Source organism: Rhinatrema bivittatum, chromosome 2 (assembly GCF_901001135.1).
Source record: "Rhinatrema bivittatum chromosome 2, aRhiBiv1.1, whole genome shotgun sequence".
In the NCBI taxonomy this organism is placed as follows: domain Eukaryota; kingdom Metazoa; phylum Chordata; class Amphibia; order Gymnophiona; family Rhinatrematidae; genus Rhinatrema; species Rhinatrema bivittatum.
Window position 1 is genome coordinate 720,062,821 of NC_042616.1, and position 19,478 is coordinate 720,082,298.

Consider the following 19,478-nt stretch of genomic DNA (forward strand, 5'->3'; position numbering starts at 1 on the left):
AGGGGATACTGTTAAGGCTGGTGGCTCATGGGATGCTCCTGCGAGCTGCCTCACTCACCCCGACACCAACCTGAAGCTGCATGGTATGGACGCTGCCTCCTACAGCTGCTGCCGTTCATCACAGCATGAATGCCACCAGCCCTCCATCCCAATGGTGAACTTGCCATGGCATCCTCTGGAATTTGTTGCCAGACGATGTGGTTAGTGTAGTTAGTATAGCTGTGTTTAAAAAAGGATTGGATAAGTTCTTGGAGGAGAAGTTCATTACCTGCTATTAATTAAGTTGACTTAGAGAATAACCACCGCTATTACTAGCAACGGTAACATGGAATAGACTTAGTTTTTGGGTACTTGCCAAGTTCTTATGGCCTGGATTGGCCACTGTTGGAAACAGGATGCTGGGCTTGATGGACCGTTGGTCTGACCCAGTATGGCATGTTCTTATGTTCTTATGACATCATTGGACTCCTCTTATTTAAGACTCCTTTTGAGAGGAAGATGCCTCAGCAATAGGTCCCCTGATGTGTCTTGTGTCCCAGGGCATGTTACTAGTTCATCTCTTTTTTTTCTTGCCTTGTCTCAGCCTTGTCCTTTCCTCATCTTTGCTTTGCCCGTGTCTTGCCCTTACTTTGCCTTATCTTGTCTGTCTTTTTCTTTGTTCCCTATTCCCATGGCTTGACTTCCTGGTTCTTACCCCAGTTTGGATTCTGATCCTGCTTTGTCTGAGGCCTGCCCTGACCACTGGCCTACCTCTTGTCTTTGCTGTCTGACATCTGTCCTAACGCTGACCTGAAGCCACATGGTATAGATGCTGCCTTCTACAGCTGCTGCCGCTCATCATACCATGAATGCCACCAGCCCTCTGTCCCGATGGTGAATTTGCCATGCCTTTCGCCTTTGCTTTATGCTGCCTGCCCCAACCTTTTCACCTGGATTCAGACTATCTGTTCTCCTTGATTGCCCTAGGGTCCCACGTAAGCCATTTCAACTGCCAGAATGCAAGGGCTCAACCTGTGGGGGAGACAGCTGGTATAGTCAAAGTTCCAGCCAATCCCACCTAAGGATTTCTCTGCCAGCTATTGATGTGAGTCTGGTAGTTTCGCCCACTAGACGGTTCTAATTGGATCACAGCACAAAGGGTCCACTCTTCCAGTCAGTGTTACAGAAGGACGAGGACAGAAAAGGGGGAGAAGTAAATTCTTTATGTCAAAAACAATATCCAAGTAACTGAAATGCAAGGGATGTGGGGTAGGGGAGAAGCATTATGGACTTTCCTGAAAAAAATAAGATAGTGCTTCCATTTACACTGGTGTGATCTACAGCCTTCAACTCAATCAGAAGAAATGGACAGAGATCTGGTCGATGACATCCAAAAGGTGGGAAAGAAGGGAGACATTTTGCTCATTGGAGATTTTAATGTGCCAAATGTAGATTGGACTATCCCTTTTGCGGAATCTACAAGAAGTAGTGAGATAGTGGATGCCCTTCAAGGGGCTCTGCTCAAACAAATGAGAATGTAACCCATGACAGAGGGTGTAATACTCGACTTAATGCTCACAAATGGGGATAATGTCTCTAAAGTCTGCGTAGGTGCCCACTTGAGCAACAGTGATCCTCAGACAGTATGGTTTGCTATCGCAATTAAGTTACAGCAAAATCACAGGAAGGCCTGAGTTTTGAATTTCAAAAATATGGACTTTGTCAAAATGAGGTATATCCAGAGAAAGAATTAGAAGACTGGGAAGAAATGGGGGGCAGCAGAACAACAGTGGGCCAAATTAAAAGGAGCTTTTACAAAGGTAACAAATCTATATGTTAGAAAAGTAAACCAAAGTAAGGGGAAAAAGAAACCAATCTGGTTCTAAAAATAAAGACAAAATAACAGATTTCAAAAAATATACAGAGTCTCAAATGAGGAACGCAGGGAAGAATACCCGGTGAAACTGAGGGAGACTAAGAACGTAATCAGGAAAGCAAAAGGTCAAGTGGAAAAAAGGATTGGCAAAGAAGGTGACAGACTTTTTTCAGATATATCAGAGAAATATAGTAAAATTGAAAGGTGACAAGAAACAATGTATGGAGAAAGATAAAGAAATAGCAGAAAAATTAAATACTTCAGTTCAGTGTTCACTAAAGAACACCCTGGAAAAGGACTTTTGCTAGTTGACAAGACCAGGATGGGAGTGCCGTAGATTCAACCCTGTTTACAGAAGAGAATGTATGGGAAGAGCTAGGAAAACTGAAAGTGGACAAAACCATGGGACCGGATGAGGTACATCTCAGAATACTGAGGGAGCTCAGAGATGTGCTGGCAGTTCCACTGAAAGACCTGTTCAATAAATTCCTGGAAATGGGAATGGTGCTGCGTGATTGGAGAAGAACGGTTGTGGTCCCTCTTCCCAAGAATGGTAGCAGAGAGAAGGCTGGAAACTAAAGAACAGCTAGCTTCACCTCGATAGTGGAAAAATTATTGGAGACTCTGCTGAATGAAAGAATAGTGAACTATAATTAGTCTGGTGAGTTGCTGGATCTGAGGCAGCATGGATTCTCCAGGGGAAGATCCTGCCAGTCAAATCTGATTGACTTTTTTGATTGGGTGACTAGAGAACTGGATCAAGGAAGAACACTCAATGTGATTTATTTAGATTTCAGCAAGGCTTTTGATGTGGTCCTACCTAGGAGGCTGATAAATAAAATGAGAAGCTTGGGTCTGGTCGCCAAGGTGGTGGAGTGGATTACTAACTGGTTGACTGACAGGAAACAATATGTAATGGCTAATGGAACCCGCTTTGATGAGAAAACAGTGTTAAGTGGAAAGCCTCAAGAATAGGTTTTGGTTTGTTCAATATCTTTCTGCAGAGGGGTTAGAAGGAAAAGTGGGCCTTTTTTTGGATGATACTATAATCTGCAACAGAGTGGACATGCTTGAAGGAGTAGAGAGAATGAAAAGTGATTTCAGAAAACTTGAAAAATGATAGAAGATTTGGCAGCTGCCATTCAATGCCAAGAAGTGCAGTCATGCACCTGGGGTGCAGTAATCCAAAAGACCTGTATGTTAAGGAGGGCAAAAGATTATCATGCATGGACCAGGTGAGGGACCTTGGGGTGATTGTGTCTGGTGATCTGAAGGCAGTGAAGCAATGAAACAAGGCGGTAGCTAAAGCCAGAAAGATGCTGGGCTGCATAGAGAGGTATACCCAGCAGGTAAAGGGAAGAGATAATGCCCTTGTACAGATCCTTGGTGAACTCTCACCTGGAGTACTATATTCAGTTCTGAGAGCCGTATCTCAAAAAGTATAAAGGATGGAAATAGTCCAGAAGAAAGCAACCAAAATGGTGTGAGGTCTGTTTCAGAAGAGCTACGAGGAGAAGCTGAAGGATCTAAATATTTATACCATGGAGGAGAGGAGGTGCAGAGGAAATATGATACAGACCTGCAGATACCTGACAGGTATTAAATTAATGATGAACTAACTTCAAACCTTTTCTATTGGAAAGAAAACAGGAGAACTATGGGTCGCGATATGAAACTCCAGGGGGGACAACTAAGAATCAATATCAGGAAATATTTATTCATGTGGAAGGAAGTGAATGCCTGAAATGCCCTTACAGAAATGTTGGTGAAGACAAGAACGGTTAATGATTTAAAAAGGGCATGGGACAAACACTATGGACCCCCAAAGACTTGAAGAAATGGATGCTGTAATATTTCTGCATAGGCTTAGCCTGCACAGAGTGGCAGCTACTAGGGATGTGAATCGTTTTTTGACGATTTAAAATATCGTCCGATATATTTTAAATCGTCAAAAATCGTTAGAGGCGATATATAATAGGAATTCCCCCAATTTATCGTCAAAAATAGTAAATCGGGGGAAGGGGGAGGGCGGGAAAACCGGCACACTAAAACAACCCTAAAACCCACCCCGACCCTTTAAAATAAATCCCCCACCCTCCCGAACCCCCCCAAAATGTCTTAAATTACCTGGGGTCCAGTGGAGGGTCCCGGTGTGATCTTCTACTCTCGGTCCACGGGTGCGTTGATAGAAATGGCGCCGGCGCTACCTTTGCCCTGTCATATGACAGGGCAAAGGTAGCGCCGGCGCCATTTTGGTTCCTGTCCCCCGAATTCATGAGCGTAGGAGATCGCTCCCGGACCCCCGCTGGACCCCCAGGGACTTTTGGCCAGCTTGGGGGGGCCTCCTGACCCCCACAAGACTTGCCAAAAGTCCAGCGGGGGTCCGGGAACGACCTCCTGCACTCGAATCGTGTTGCCGTATTGCAAAATGGCCATATGGCCGGCGCCATTTTGCAAAATGGCGCCGGCCGTACGGCAACACGATTCGAGTGCAGGAGGTCGTTCCCAGACTCCCGCTGGACATTTGGCAAGTCTTGTGGGGGTCAGAAGGCCCCCCAAGCTGGCCAAAAGTCCCTGGGGGTCCAGTGGGGGTCCGGGAATGACCTCCTGCACTCGAATGCAAAATGGCGCCGGCCGTACGGCAACACGATTCGAGTGCAGGTCGTTCCCGGACCCCCGCTGGACCCCCAGGGACTTTTGGGGGGGCCTCCTGACCCCCACAAGACTTGCCAAAAGTCCAGCGTGGGTCCGGGAACGACCTCCTGCACTCGAATCGTGTTGCCGTATGGCTGGCGCCATTTTGCAAAATGGCGCCGGCCATATGGCCATTTGCAATACGGCAACACGATTCGAGTGCAGGAGGTCGTTCCCGGACGCCCGCTGGACTTTTGTCAAGTCTTGTGGGGGTCAGGAGGCCCCCCCAAGCTGGCCAAAAGTCCCTGGGGGTCCAGCGGGGGTCTGGGAGCGATCTCCTTCGCTCGTGAATTCGGGGGACAGGAACCAAAATGGCGCCGGCTCTACCTTTGCCCTGTCATATGACAGGGCAAAGGTAGCGCCGGCGCCATTTCTATCAACGCACCCGTGGACCGAGAGTGGAAGATCACACCGGGACCCTCCACTGGACCCCAGGTAATGTAAGACATTTGGGGGGGTTCGGGAGGGTGGGGGATTTATTTTAAAGGGTCAGGGTGGGTTTTAGGGTTGTTTTAGTATGCCGGTTTTCCCGCCCTCCCCCGATTTACGATTTACACGATATTTTAAAAAACAAAACCGCGATTTGATTCCCTCCCCCCCCCCCAGCCAAAATCGATCGTTAAGACAATCGATCACACGATTCAGATCTCTAGCAGTTACTTCCATAAGCAAATTATTGGGCAGACTAGATGGACCATTTGGTCTTTGTTTTCCTCATTACTATGTTTTTTTTACATGTATCAGTTAAGGGAAGCCAGTGTGGCATCTGACAAATGCATCACCTGAAGAAGTAGCACCCACTAGCATTGACATCAGGGGATGGTGGCAGTACAAGTCCAGGGACCCGTTCTGCCATTCCAGGAAAAAGTCAGAGGAAAGGATCCCACAGCCCCTTTCGCTACTCAGGTGGAAAATCATCAATTTCTTGCTATGCATCCAAAGTGGCAATCCACTATGAAGGAAATAGGTGGAGTTCTGTAGTAGCATCAAAAATAGTAATGAGCAGCGGAAATTATTGCCCTAGATGACCAGCCTTTGTAAGTAGTGGAGAATATGGGCTTTAAGCATCTGCTGCATGTTTTAGCCCCCAATTAAAAATCCCCTCCAGGATTACATTTAGTAGGCAGGTTAACCCCATCCTGTACAACCAGTATTGTAGCCGCATGCAGGTATAGCTCGCTAAGGCAGAGGGGAGTAGCATGCATTTCATCAGCAATATTTGAAACAATATGAATGCTACATATGCTTATCATTCCCTGATGGCACACTGGTGAGGCAGGGGCTAGCAGCAACTCTAGCGAGGACCAAGCATCAGAATGCAGATGGGCTGTGCTGCACACCTAGGTGATGGATGGCTCTCAGACCTCGTGCAATACACTATCAGCCATAAGAAAGATGCTGGAGGGTTGGCAGGTTTCTTTGTGACAGACAATGGGAAAAATTTGCTAAAGGCAATAGAAGATGGAGGCCTTTGGAGTATCTGTTGCTTTGCATTCTTGCTGAACCTGGCAGTAAAGATTAAAGAATGCCCTGGGGCTGGGGCCCATGGATGATGGAAATCTATCCTGAAGGACCTTATAGAGAGGTGCAGGAAAATAGCGGGGCACTTCCATCGCAGTGTAAATGAGGGGCAAATTCTCCCTGAGAAGCAGCAAGAATTCAAGATACCTCATAAGCATCCGAGTCGAGCTGTTGGCAGCTGCTGAAATTCCATATATTTGATACTGCAGAGGTTAATGGAGCAGCAGACACCTCTTCATATCTCTGGAAACAGAAATAAGTGTTGATCGCCTCTTGGGACACTATGATTGGGTAGTGATGAGGCAACTGATAGAAATCCTGAAGCTCTTTGAGTATGCATTGGAGGATGAGTTCCAGAAATGCCACTCTCGTGGAGTTATCCCTATAGTAAATATTCTGGAGGAAAAATTAGATAGTTTCTGTGGGTAAGAGAGAATAGAAGCAGAGGTGCTGCAGCAGGATAATTGCCAGATTTTTGTGGCCTGGTTTGGCCTCTGATGGAAACAGGATGCTGGGCTTGTATCTGACCCAGCAAGGCAATTTCTTATGTTCTTAAGTGAAACTGAAATCTCTGACAGAAAACAATAAATACATGCTTGCCACACTTTGTGATCCATGGGTGAAAGGGAGTCTCACCCTCCTAATGTCTCACATTCATGGAAATGGTTATAGCTAGGGTGCATGAACAGGAGCGCCAGGGGCAGAGGCACAGAGGGGATGTAGCACAGGAAAGAGTGGCCACCCCAGAGATTAATGCAAGCATAAGCAGCACACTCTCAGCCACCACTTCCTCCCCATCTCAATATGCCAAAGCTACTGTGATGGTTGGCATGGGAGTTGAGCCCTTGTTGCTGTGGTGTAGTTGATGCTGCCTTATAGCAGTGTCAACTATGCAACAAGGTCTATGTCGACAGCTGAAAATCTACAAGGCCTATACTGATAGCTGCAAACGTAGCCTATAGTGGGACAGGCTGGAACTTCACCTATACCAACCATCTCCCCCGCAGGTAAAGTCCCTGGGGTCTTGTGGCCAGCAGAACTTAGATGGTTCCTTAGAGCGGTCAAGTGAGCAAGAATCTGAGGACACACTGAGTACAGGCCAAGGATGGCACAGGTGGAAAGAAAGCATGGTCAGGTCCAAAGCTAGAGGTCAGGTCTAAGCAGCAGATAAGCATGGAAATCTCCAAAGCCAGTGGTAAGGTGCAGGCAGCAGGCAAGCGTGGTCAGGTCCAAGTCTAGAGAATGGTACCACATAATCAAGCCAGAGGCGAACAAAGACACACAGATCACACTGGAGTGAGAAGACAAGGGTGGACGAGATGAGACTTGACAAGCAAAGCTGGAGAAGGAAGACTGGACGAGGCAAGGCTGGATGAAGTAAGGCTGGGCAGGGAAGGTTGGATGAAGCAAGGCTGGGACAAGGAAGGCTGAATGAGGCAAGAACCAACAGAAACCAGAGATGCAGGAAACAGACAGGAACCAGGAATGCAGGAGCAACATGCACAGCAAGGATGCAGGAGACCCATTGCTGAGGCGAAGAACAGCAGTTGCAGCAGAGTTTAAATACTCAGTCACATAACGTCATCAGGGAGTGATGATGTTGGCTGCTCCGGCCCCAGAGTCCTTAAGGCCATCATGCCATGAGTTCGCCTAAGAGATGGCACAGCGTGGCAATGGAGGAGGACCTGTTGGCTACATTCAAGCTGAGAACAAGTGTGACGGTATCTTAGGCAGGCCTGGCACTGGAGGATGAGTGCAGCTTTTATTGGCAGTGTACCCACTGCGGGAGGACCCAAACTACATTGGGGGTGAGTGAGAGAGCTCACAGGGCTGTGCTGCGAGCCAGCGAATGTAACAATCACATTGCCCACAAAGAACCATCTCTCCTGACACAGGCCACAGCAGCTGGCAAGAGAGACCCTTGGGCCACCTCAGCTAACGAGACTGCAGCAGAAATTTCTGTGAAACATTATTTCACAGAGCCCATTGAGAACATATAATAATATAGCAACATAGTAATAAAGGCAGAAAAAGACCAAATGCCACTCTGTGCAGTTATCCCAAACTTTATGATAGCCCATAAAAATTTCAGATAGTAATATTTTTTAGTGGGTGATGAGCTTTCTTGAAAATTCAGTGCTGCTTGAGATGCTTTGCTTATGGACTTTGCAGTAGAAGCAATTCTGTGCTTTCCCCCTTATGCCTGCAGATCAGTATCCCAGACCATATAAGTCAGAGCCCTCTTGGTTGTTATCTGAATCCAATTCCCCTTTTCCCCTGCTGTCGAAGTGGGGAGCAATGCTGCAGTTGAATTACAAGTATCAAGGCTTATTAGTTAAGGGTAGTAATCTCCATGCCTTCTGCTAAGGATAGTAACCTCCGCACCAGCAAGTCACCCCCCTGCATGCTTTCTTCATTTCCTTTAGGACTAGGCTGTAGAAGCTGTCCTGTGCTTTTTCCCTTATGTCTGCATATCAGTATCCCAGACCATAGATATTGGGGCCCTCAGTTGTTTTCTGAATCCAGTTCCCCTTTTTCCTCCTGCCGTCAAAGCAGGGAGCAATGTTGCAGTTGCAGAAAAGCATCAAGGCTTATTGATTAAGAGTAGTAATCTCCATTCCTTCTACTAGGAACCTGACCCCTGCTTTGTTGACCACTCCTTGGACTGACCCTCGGATCCTGACCTCTGCCTGTTTGACCACGTCTCCTGATTCTGGCTCTGTCCCTTGCTTTGTCATCGCCTACGCTGTTCTGGTCCTCCTTGCTCCATCTGACCTCCAGTCTTGAACCCGACCACGCTCCTCTCCTGTCTGTGGGCACGCCTGTCTGTCATCTCCCAAGGAGACCCTGTGAGGCCCATCTAAGTCCAAGTGGTCCGGGTCCCTACGGGCTCCACCCGGGGGGACCGTGGGCTTCCAGTGGTGAAGCTCATCCTAGCCTCTGTCTCCTCCAGTGCTCCGCCCCCTGGGGGCAGTTGCTTCCTGGTCCCTACCAGGGAGCCGTTCTCCACTGCTCCAGACAAGGGTCCACCCCAGAGCGCAACAGGATTGTTCTTGGCGGGGAAGGAAAGCTGCCAATAGTGACTGAGTTGTTCCATTATTAACATTTTTGTGGAGTGGGGGAGGAGGAAAGGGAGGGCTTAATGGCCCTTGCCCCAGATCAAAGTATGAATTATTAGAATGTGGTGCTAAAAATATTACAAAAAATATTAGAGCGTGATTCTAGAAACATAATTATTATGAAAAGAAAAGCACATTATATTAAACATTGATAATATCAAATTATTACAGAAGAGGCTGTATGAGAATTAATAGGATACTTGAGCAATTCATATATATCTTTAAAACATTATACAGTCTGTGGTAAGTTGGGTGATAGCGGCTTAGAAATAGCCAGAAGGAACAAAGAGGTAGACTCTGGCTGTTTCCTTTTTGTTCTATTTATTTACAGTGAATTGCAAAGTACTAGCAAAACAATCAAATGAAGCAACTCACCTTAAAGTTCAAATAGCACAGAAACATCACACATAGCAAGTTTTCTGGTATACTCCCTCACATACCCTCCCCCTCAGCTCATCCTTACTAAGGTGAGCAGTTGCCTGTACCCGGGCTAACACCCTGGACCGCAGTCCCAACTCCCTTACTACAACCAGGGTAAAGGCTGACATCATTGCCTATGTCACATAAAATAACATAAGATATGCCATACTGGATCAGACCAAGGGTCCATGAAATCCAGTATCCTGTTTCTAACAGTGGCCAATCCTAGTCACAAGCACCTGGCAAGTACCCAAACATTAGATAGATCACAAATTACTATTACTTGTTAATTACTGTCATAGCAGTTTATGGATTTATCCTCTAGGAACTTATCCAAACCTTTTTTAAACCCAGTTACTATGCCCTGAATGAAAAATAATTTTTTCTCTATTTGTTTTAAATGTGCTACTTGCTAACTTCACGGAGTACCCCCTGGTCCTTCTATTATCTGAGAGATAAATTACTGATTTACATTAACTTGTTCAGTCCTTTCATGATTTTGTAGACTTCTATCACATCCCCCCTCAGTCGTCTCTTCTCCAAACTGAACAGCATTAACTTCTTTAGCCTTTCCTCATAGGGCAGCCATTCCATGCCCCTTATCATTTTGGTTGCCCTTCTCTGCACTTTCTCCAGTGCAGCTATATCCTTTTTGAGATGCAGTGACCAGAACTGCACACAGTATTCAAGGTGTGGCCTCTACAAGCACCCTCTTTGTTGCCTTCTACCATTGTCTTTTGTCCTGCAGATCCTAATGCTTGCAGCTCATTGAGGTACATTCTTCGCCATTTCCTTTGGGGCTTCGCCCTCCTAGGTTGCCTGTGGTATAAACATGAATCTTTGCATGGAAAGGTCTGATGAAGAAACACTTATTAGAGTTTGGAGGGTTCAAACGAGACGTGAGGTGGCCCCAGAGCATCTTAAACAGTGGATAATCCCATCCAAGTACCTCAGGGTATGGGAGGTAAGGCAGTATTCCCATCTCTAGGCTGGCTTGACCCATCAGGGTTGTCAATACAATGTGGCCTGTCAGGTATCGTCTCTAGTTCCCATGTGCACAGGTAACGGTTACTGTTTCCATATCCACGATTGACATTTTCTCAGCTAGGTCTCTCTGGAGCAGAGTCCTTAGACTCCTTGAGTCCAACAGGGTTTATGTAGGAAAGTCCTCTACTTCCACTGGGAACAACCACTCACTCAGTCTAGGTTGCGAAACTTCTACCAGGTTACAACTGGGAGCCTCTGTTAATCTATGCTCCCACTCCTCATTTTCTTACCAGGGACAGTCTTGGACTACGTGCACTTTCTCCTCACAGTGTGAGAATATCTGTGGGTTTAACTTTGGGGCCAGGCCTTCCTCAGGATGTATTACTTTGTTCCTGTGAACTCGAGCCCCCTGCATGGGCCAAGCCACTAAACTGATGTCCAACGACCTATGATCTTTGAAAATTCAGTCCTTGGTGATGTGGCCCTATTGTCCACAGTGAAAACACTCCAGAGATCTAGATTCAATGCTTGTCCCCTCTCCGGACACTTAGCTTCCCTTGTGTGGCTCTTTGAATCCAACATCGGTCATTTTTCTTGTATAACAGCATGTTCTGCTGTGAGCTGTGCTTGATAAAAGGCATCAGCCAACTCCACAATATTTTCCAAGGACACCTTAACGTGTTGACACACCCAGCAGTGCATCTCTTGGTGTAGGCCTTCTATGAATCGCTCGAGAAGGAATATATTGGCTAGTTCAAGGCCCGATTTCCCATCCAGCTATAGCCATTTCTGCTCAGCGTCCTTGAGACAGTGAAAAAGATTTTGGGGACTTTCCCTGAGATGGAGTGTTCCTCTCTGGAACCAAAGCTGACATGCCTCTGGGGTACAGCCTGCTTTCACCTGTTTGGCAACCTTCATGTATCCATAGCTAGCCATTCTGTGTGGATTTGCTGATTGAATGGCAGCCTGGCTGCTGCCTGTCAGTAGGTTCCTCAAATAAATGGTCCAAGAAGTTTCTGGCCACTCCACCCATTGGGCAATTCATTCGAACTTTATTAAAAAAGGCTCTTGGTCTTCCCCTGACCTATCTTTGGTAACATAGGTGACAAGGCCTGTGGCCTGGTTATGGTGCTCTGCACTACTTGTGCTACCTGAGTTAACAGCGTACTTTACATAAGAACATGCCATATTGGGTCAGACCAAGGGTCCATCAAGCCTATTATTCTGTTTCCAACAGTGGCCAAATCAAGTCTCATGTACCTGGCAAGTGGTTATACCTGTTGATTAATAGTAGTCTATGGACTACTCATCCAGGAATTTATCCAAACCTTTTTTAAATCCAGCTACATTAACTGCTTTAACTACATTCTCTGGCAATGAATTCCAGAGCTTAATTGTGCGTTGAATGAAAATATATTTTCTCTGATTTGTTTTAAATGTGCAACTTGCTAATTACTTTGCAGCATAACTTGTTCTCATAGTGCCTGCTGCTGGTCAATTTGAGTCCGTAGGAGTTCTGCAACTGCTGCTGTCCTGTAGCAAAGACACAAATTACTTGCTCCATCTTTCCTGTTTCCATACTGCATTTCTCTCCAGGGTTAGGAAAGGGGTAAAAACAAATAAAAATCTGTTGGTCTCTCTGGCCCTTATTTACTTCTTGAACCCTGACTGCACAGGTGGGGTTAGCCCCCTTGGTCTGTTGTAATTTAGGCTAGGTAAGTAGAAGCATGAGGCCGCAGGAAAAAAAAAAGAAAACTTCTGTTGGATTTCATTTTTCTGCTGCTGTTGTGGGCTTTTGCCTGTGCTTCCCACCTAGGTAAAAGATCACACGGCTGACACCATATGTGGTAACTTGGGCAAAAGAAACAAGAAGGCAGACTCTGGCTATTTCCTCTTTGTGCAATTTATTTACAGTGAAACACGAAATGCACAGCAAAACAAATATATGAAGCAGCCCACCTTAAAGTTCAGGTAGCACAGAGACATTACACATAACAGGTTGCTCATAGAGTGGATTCCTATCTGCTCCCTGGAGCCCTCTATCACTTCTGGGCCCTGACACCCAGATTTGTTGGATAAATAAGAACTATCTGTTTCATAATGCAAAATAATTGAAGTAAATTTGGGAGTTTATGTGCAGAACAGATAACATTTATTTTTTTAAGAGAGTGCTTCATTTAATTTCTGGCCTGCTTTTATATATAAAGTTATTGATTTTTAATATTTTGTCTTGGGTTGGTTACTTTCTTATCTACTATGTTTAAGGTTTTATTTGTTGCTTTATGTTCTATAATTTGGTATTTGTCATTTGCATATGTTGTGTGGATTAACAGGGTCATTCTTTATTGTGTGATGGGCTGTTATCACAGCAGTAAAATACTAATTAGGGGAAAGAGAGGAGTGTAGGTGGGGTTTGGGCGGTGTTAGAACCTGGTAGCACCGGGAGCCATGGGGTGATAGTGTGTGGCATGGCTGCTATAGAAACGACATGCCAAGAAAATACCTCACCTTAGTCATATATGTAGAACAAAGATAGACCCTGACCAAATAAAGAGACCAGAAAGTATAAATAGAAACACGCTGAGAAGAACTAAACTGGAACTCACAAGCCAGCCTCTATATGCAAGCAACAATGGAAAAACAGAAACAGTACCATTCTTCATAAAACACTAAACAATAAAATCAAGAAATATCAAACAACAATCATAATAATAAAATCATATTCATAAAAAGAATAAATACTTCAAACCAATTAATGAATAGAATATCCAACATTTCCAAAACACCAATAAAATATTTCAAAACATCTGATGAGAAAAACATCCAATAATTAAATATGTTCTATTTCCCCCAAAAAATAATATTTTTGAACAGCAAAAACATCAAACTACACCCAATAATTAAAACTGCTAAGGATTAAAAAATCTCTTGCTCTCCATACCATACATACATTTTTTGATTTCCAGTCACTCTGAGACTGTCGTGGATTGGGGGAGGTAGGACCGCACAAACACACAAAAAATAACACATTCATTCTCTCACACACTCCATCTCTGATATACATGCTTATGCTCTCACACACACATTCCCTCTCTCATATACACAGGCGCTCTCTCCCTCACATAAATAGTATGGGTGTGTGTGTGTGTATGCCTGAGAGAGCCTATATGCTCTCTCAGACACACACACACACATGCACATAGATACTCACATAGGTTCTCACATAGTCACATATATACATGCCTATAGGCTCTCACAGATACACACACACAGGCTCTCACAAAGACACACACTCATAATCTCTCACACAGATACACACACAGTCACATAGGCTCTCACAAGGATACATGCATACAGGCTCTCACACAGACACACCAGCACATAGGCTCTCACACAGACATACACACACACACACCTAGGCTTTCATACAAACATGCACACAGGCTCTCACACAGACACAGACACATACACACGTACACATGGCCTCCTCTTTACTTCAGGCCATGGTGAGATGAGTTCGACCACAACCCCAACGACCTTCTCCTCACTTTGGGCAATGGAGGAATGAGCTCTACCATGGCCATGCCGGCTTTCCTGTGCTTGGGGTGGGTGAAGCTGTGCATGCAAGCGCACAACTTAGAGGAAACACTGCTGGTCTCCTCATTTTCGGCTGGTGGTTCCGTGGCCTCTCCTGCTGCTGCTGCGCAAGCCCCCCAGGTATGCTGCCCTGTGCAAATGCATGGTATGCACATTGCACAATCGAACGTGCTGGGCCTGATGATGAAACTTCCAAAAAGAAATCTATTCTCTTTGACGTTATCCCTATGATTCCTCCCAGGTACTCTTCGAAAAAAGAAGCTAGGCCTTAAGCCTAGGAGTAGAGTATAGGAGTTACTCTTTCCATGGAAAAATGTGCCTTCTGTGGTTTTTACACCATGGAGCTCAAACAGATGACAGTTCAAAATCAGAGTCGAGGAAAAAAAAGGTAGACAAAATGGGCATGCACCCACTGCAAATCTCACCCTTTATACCATTAAATGACACTGCTGACATCTTCAAGGCTTTAAGGTACAAACCCCCAAATACATACTCTACAGTTAAAACAAATATAGTCCACTGTTCTCTATGGGTAGAAGTTAAATGGTTCAAATAAAATTGGAAGATGGACCATTTGAGATGAGCATCATACTATCATACCTGTATTCAAAGTAACAGTCACTTGATAAGAATATTGGAAGTCTTTCTTTCTTAATCCACTGAAGTCCCTGTTTTCGTTTCAAGCACTGTCAAAATAACAAAATATAACGGAGAATTAAATATAAAAATGTGCAAAGTTTAGATATTTTTGTTAAATTAGCATTCAGATGGCAAAGTATTGGGTCACGATTTATCTTCAGAAATGCAAAAAATGGTTTATTTAGATTAAAAATCGTTTTGAAACTATTTCAATGAGAGAACTTAAATTTAGGATCCTACATAAAATAGTTATCCGCCAGTGTGGGCATTCAAAGGTCCTTCAACCTCTCCTCGTAAGTCATTTGATGGAAACCCCCCACAATTTTTGTTGTCCTTCTCTGAACCACCTCCGTCCTGTGTCTGTCTCTCTCGAGATATGGTCTCCAGAACTGAACACAATACTCCAGGTAAGGCCTCACCAAGGTCTTGTACAAGGGTATTATCACCTCCTTTTTCTTACTGTTTATTCCTCTCTCTATGCAGCCCAGCATTCTTCTGGCTTTTTGCAAATCCATGCAAAGCTGTTCATGTATAGCTAATCCTATATAAATAAAATAATATGGCCAATTTAGAAATTTGTCAGCTATTTTATTTTATCTACAGCTTTTCAGGAATCGCTAATCTACTACAGAAGCATCGAGACCCTAATGTGGATCCTGCAGTAGATTTAAAGAGCCTACAGCTGAAAAATACAATGGCCCGAAAAGTAAAAAAATGTGACCAAGGGACTAATGACCCCTCTCCCTACTCCAGGGCTGCCAGTTGAGTCCAAAAGAAGTCCAGAAATAAATTAAATGGTTCATGCAACAACCTCCCCCCCCCCCCCCCCCGGCGGCCCAACCTGTCCATATAGCAGAAATCCAATCCAAAAGTTAGGTTCCCCTGGCCCTTTCCTTCCATAAAAATAATGAAGCTTTGTGTAATCCTCCCCCCCATCCCCAACTCATAAAAACACCATTGGTAGTGTATTATCCCCTGCCGGACTCCCAAGTCTTTAAAAAAACATTGGTAGTATAGTGGCACCCCAGGCACTCGCGAACCCCCACCCCCCATACCCCATTACCTAAAAGAAAGCATCAGTTGTCTTTGTAAAGGCCCAAGGACCGGATCACAGCCAAGAGGACGTTGACCAGTCCCCAGGCCATGCCTCTGCTACATATATTTTGGAAAATGGTGCCGACCAGGCCCAGGGTTAGAAGGTGCCCCAGGCCCTTACAAAGACCATTGATGCCTTCTTTTAGGTAACGGGAGGAGGTTCTAAGGGACCACTATACTAATAACATTTTTTTTAATACCTGGGGTCCAGGGGGCAGGGATCACTATATCACCAACAGTGTTTTTTATGATTTGGGGGGCATACAATCTCTTTATTATTTTTATGGAAGGGGGTCTGAGGTAAGAGGGCCCTAACTTTTGGCGGGTTTCTGCTATATGAATGGGGTTGGGCTTGAGGGGGTTGTTGCGCAAGTATTTAATCTATGTTTTACTTTTTTTAGTGGGGCTGCCTCAATTAGCAGCCCTGGGGTGGGGAGGGGGGGGTCAAGTTAGACGCCCCCATCACATTTTTATTTTTACTTTTTGAGCCAATTTCAGTTTGGGCCGCAAAGCCCTTTATTTTTTATTTATTTAACGCTTTTTATATACCGGCATTCGTAGGACACATCATGTCGGTTTACAGGTAACTGTGAAAGGAAATTACAATGAACGATGAAAGAAGGCTAACTAGATAATATACGACAGTGCAAAGATAGAGTCAACGAGCAGAAATACAACTTGGTAGAACGAAATGGATTTTGATTATCCATATTAAAATTAGATATGCAAATGAACTTATAAACAATGTTAGGGAGGCGTGTGCACTTATGAACTTAGCATATGAACTTATAAACAATATAAAGAAAGTATGTGCACCACTGTACAATTGAAAGCAGGGGCGGGGGGGGCAGGGAGGGAGGGAGCGAGGAGGGAAAAAGGGCGGAAGGGGTGGGGGACTAGTGCGGGGGATGAAAGTGGGGCAAGGGGAAAAAAGGGTACTTTAAAGCAGGGGTACTTTCGAGGAAAAGTTGCTGGGGGGTGAAAGGGCGGGGTAGGGGGAGGCTGCAGGGCGCTGGAGAGGGTGAGGGGAAAAGGCAGGGAGAGTCTTAGCTTTGCTTTCTCCTTAAGCTTAAGAGTCTTAAAGCTTTCTCCTTTAAGTTGAAGGCGGCCCCATGTGTTGGAAGATGCCATCACAATTTACCAATGCCACTGTATTTTTTCAGGGAGGGGCAAAATATCTCTGGATCACCCCACCCACCATGATATTGTGCCCCTCCCACAATAAAACATCATGGTTTAGTGAATCCAGGCCTTAGCCAATATTCATCAAACTATTGCATGTGATAGGAGGAAGGGTGTGCAGAGTGTGATAACTTTTTCACACTAAGTGCCACACAATTCCAAGAGAGAGAGAGAGAGAGACTAGCTATAAGGCCCTTATAGTAGTTAGGTATTTATTCCTCTGTATGAGGCCCACCTAGTTACTTGAGGTGAGGTTTAGGTAGTAGTGTAGAGGTTAGGGGCCACTTTGACATTCAGAGTGAGATGTACAAACAGAACAGTACACTCTTGTGAAGATTTGATGTCCTTCGGAGTAAGGAAACTTACACAAAGATGAGATTTGTACAATGTTCTCTCACCCTAGCTTGATGGACTCTCTCTCTCTCTCTTGTGGTTGTAGGTAGGAATTGTGTGGCACTTAGTGTGAAAAAGTTATCACACTCTGCAAACCCCTCTTCCTATCACATGCAATAGTTTGATGAATCCTGGCCTTAGCTGAATATTGGCTAAGGCCTGGATTCACTAAACCATGATGTTTTATTGTGGGAGGTGCACAATATCATGGTGAGAGGGGTGTTCCAGAGATATTTTGCCCCTCCCTGAAAAAATATAGTGGCCTTGGTAAATTGTGATGGACTCTCTATCAAGCTAGGGTGAGAGAACATTGTACAAATCTCATCTTTGTGTAAGTTTCTTTACTCCGAAGGACATCAAATCTTCACAAGAGTGTACTGTTCTATTTGTACGTCTCACTCTGAATGTCAAAGTGGCCCCTAACCCCTACACTACTACCTAAACCTCACCCGACTAACTAGGTGGGCATCATCATATAGAGGTATAAATGCCTAACTACTGTAAAGGCCTTATAGCTAGTCTCTCTTTCTCTCTCTCTTAGTCTCTCTCTCTCCACAACAGCTGAAAATGCTATTTGCAAAAAGATCGCAAAGTGCAATAAAGCCATATCGCACAGCTTAACGCAAATGAAAAAGGTGTAGTTATTTCTGGCGTTAAAACTTGGAGAGAAATCCCACCCCAAACTCCTCCCCCTTTTCCAAATTAGCATTGCACCATGCGTTGTGGTGCTTTTCGCATGCATTAAGGTGTTTTTCACATGCGAAAAGCACATAACGTGGCTTGGAAAATAACCCCCTAAGTTAGCCGGATAAGTTAGACTTGCTATTATGCAGGTCTAATGTTAACTAGATAAACTTACTTAGCTAACTATTAGATAGCTGGGCATATTCAGTGGCACGGTCGCACCACTAAACATCCTACACAATTTATCCAGATAAGCTCTTTCGGATAGCGGCCAAATAAGGACCTCAAAGTTTTTTATTTAGATAAATGCATGCTTACCTATTTAAAAATGATTTTATTTCCTCCCACCCTTCAGAGAAAATGAACGTAAATGCACGGTTCACAATGAAAATACTTTTACCCACACAAACAAGAAGGTGGGGATAGGTCATGGGAAGCAAAACACACACAGATTACATTTTCAAATCTCCAAGCATACTTTATAGCACATACCTACTCCAATGCAGTACACAGTACCTGCACTATGCTTACAGTCCCACAGGTGCATAATCCAGTGTATTCCTTCTGCTCCTTTGAAATTAGTTTAATTAGAACCTACAACTTTTAGGTTATGGCACATAAAGCCTTCATTCATAATTACTAGGGTAGAGGAAGGTTTCCTCCTATTTTTATATCTCCTCCTAATTTGGCCCAGTCATTGCAACATCAGTCTTTAGTCAGCAGCCACAAAGTCCTGCTCCCTCTGAAACCCAGCTAACATGGACTCTGCTTTCTAGGTGTCGCTGTTAATCAATGCTCCCTCTACTCCTTCAGAGAAAGAGCCCTTGTCATTAACGTACTCATAGCCTTCTCCTTTATTCCTTTTAATTATCCTCTGTTTTATCTCCCATTTCGCTGCACCTCCTTATATACCCCCTTATTTCCCCTATACCCACTTTCCCTGTCCTCAAAACCTCTCTTTTTCCCTATAGCAACGGACAAAGGTAAGGGGGGGGGTTTAGATAGGGCCGGGGGGGTGGGTTAGGTAGAGGAAGGGAGGGGAAGGTGAGGGGAGGGCGAAAGAGAGTTCCCTCCGAGGCCGCTCCGATTTCGGAGTGGCCTCGGAGGGAACGGTGACAGGCTGCGCGGCTCAGCGCGCGCTGGCTGCCCAAAATCGGCAGCCTTGTGCGCGCCGATCCAGGATTTTAGAAGATACGCGCGGCTACGCGCATATCTTATAAAATCCAGCGTACTTTTGTTTGCACCTGGTGCGCAAACAAAAGAACGCGCTTTGTAAAAAAAATCTACCCCAT

The 19,478-nt window shown here is 44.9% G+C and overlaps 1 protein-coding gene across 3 annotated transcripts in view; it reads right to left on the reverse strand.

Annotated features, from left to right (window-relative positions):
- The window catches only part of RGS22 (regulator of G protein signaling 22), a 915,000-nt gene that overhangs the window by 735,971 nt on the left and 159,551 nt on the right, over positions 1 to 19,478 (reverse strand). For all 3 annotated transcript variants that reach the window (XM_029591789.1, XM_029591788.1, XM_029591791.1), the window contains exon 5: positions 14,794 to 14,879. In XM_029591789.1, coding sequence (XP_029447649.1) covers positions 14,794 to 14,879 — 86 coding nt within the window. The remainder of the gene's footprint in view (positions 1 to 14,793; positions 14,880 to 19,478) is intronic.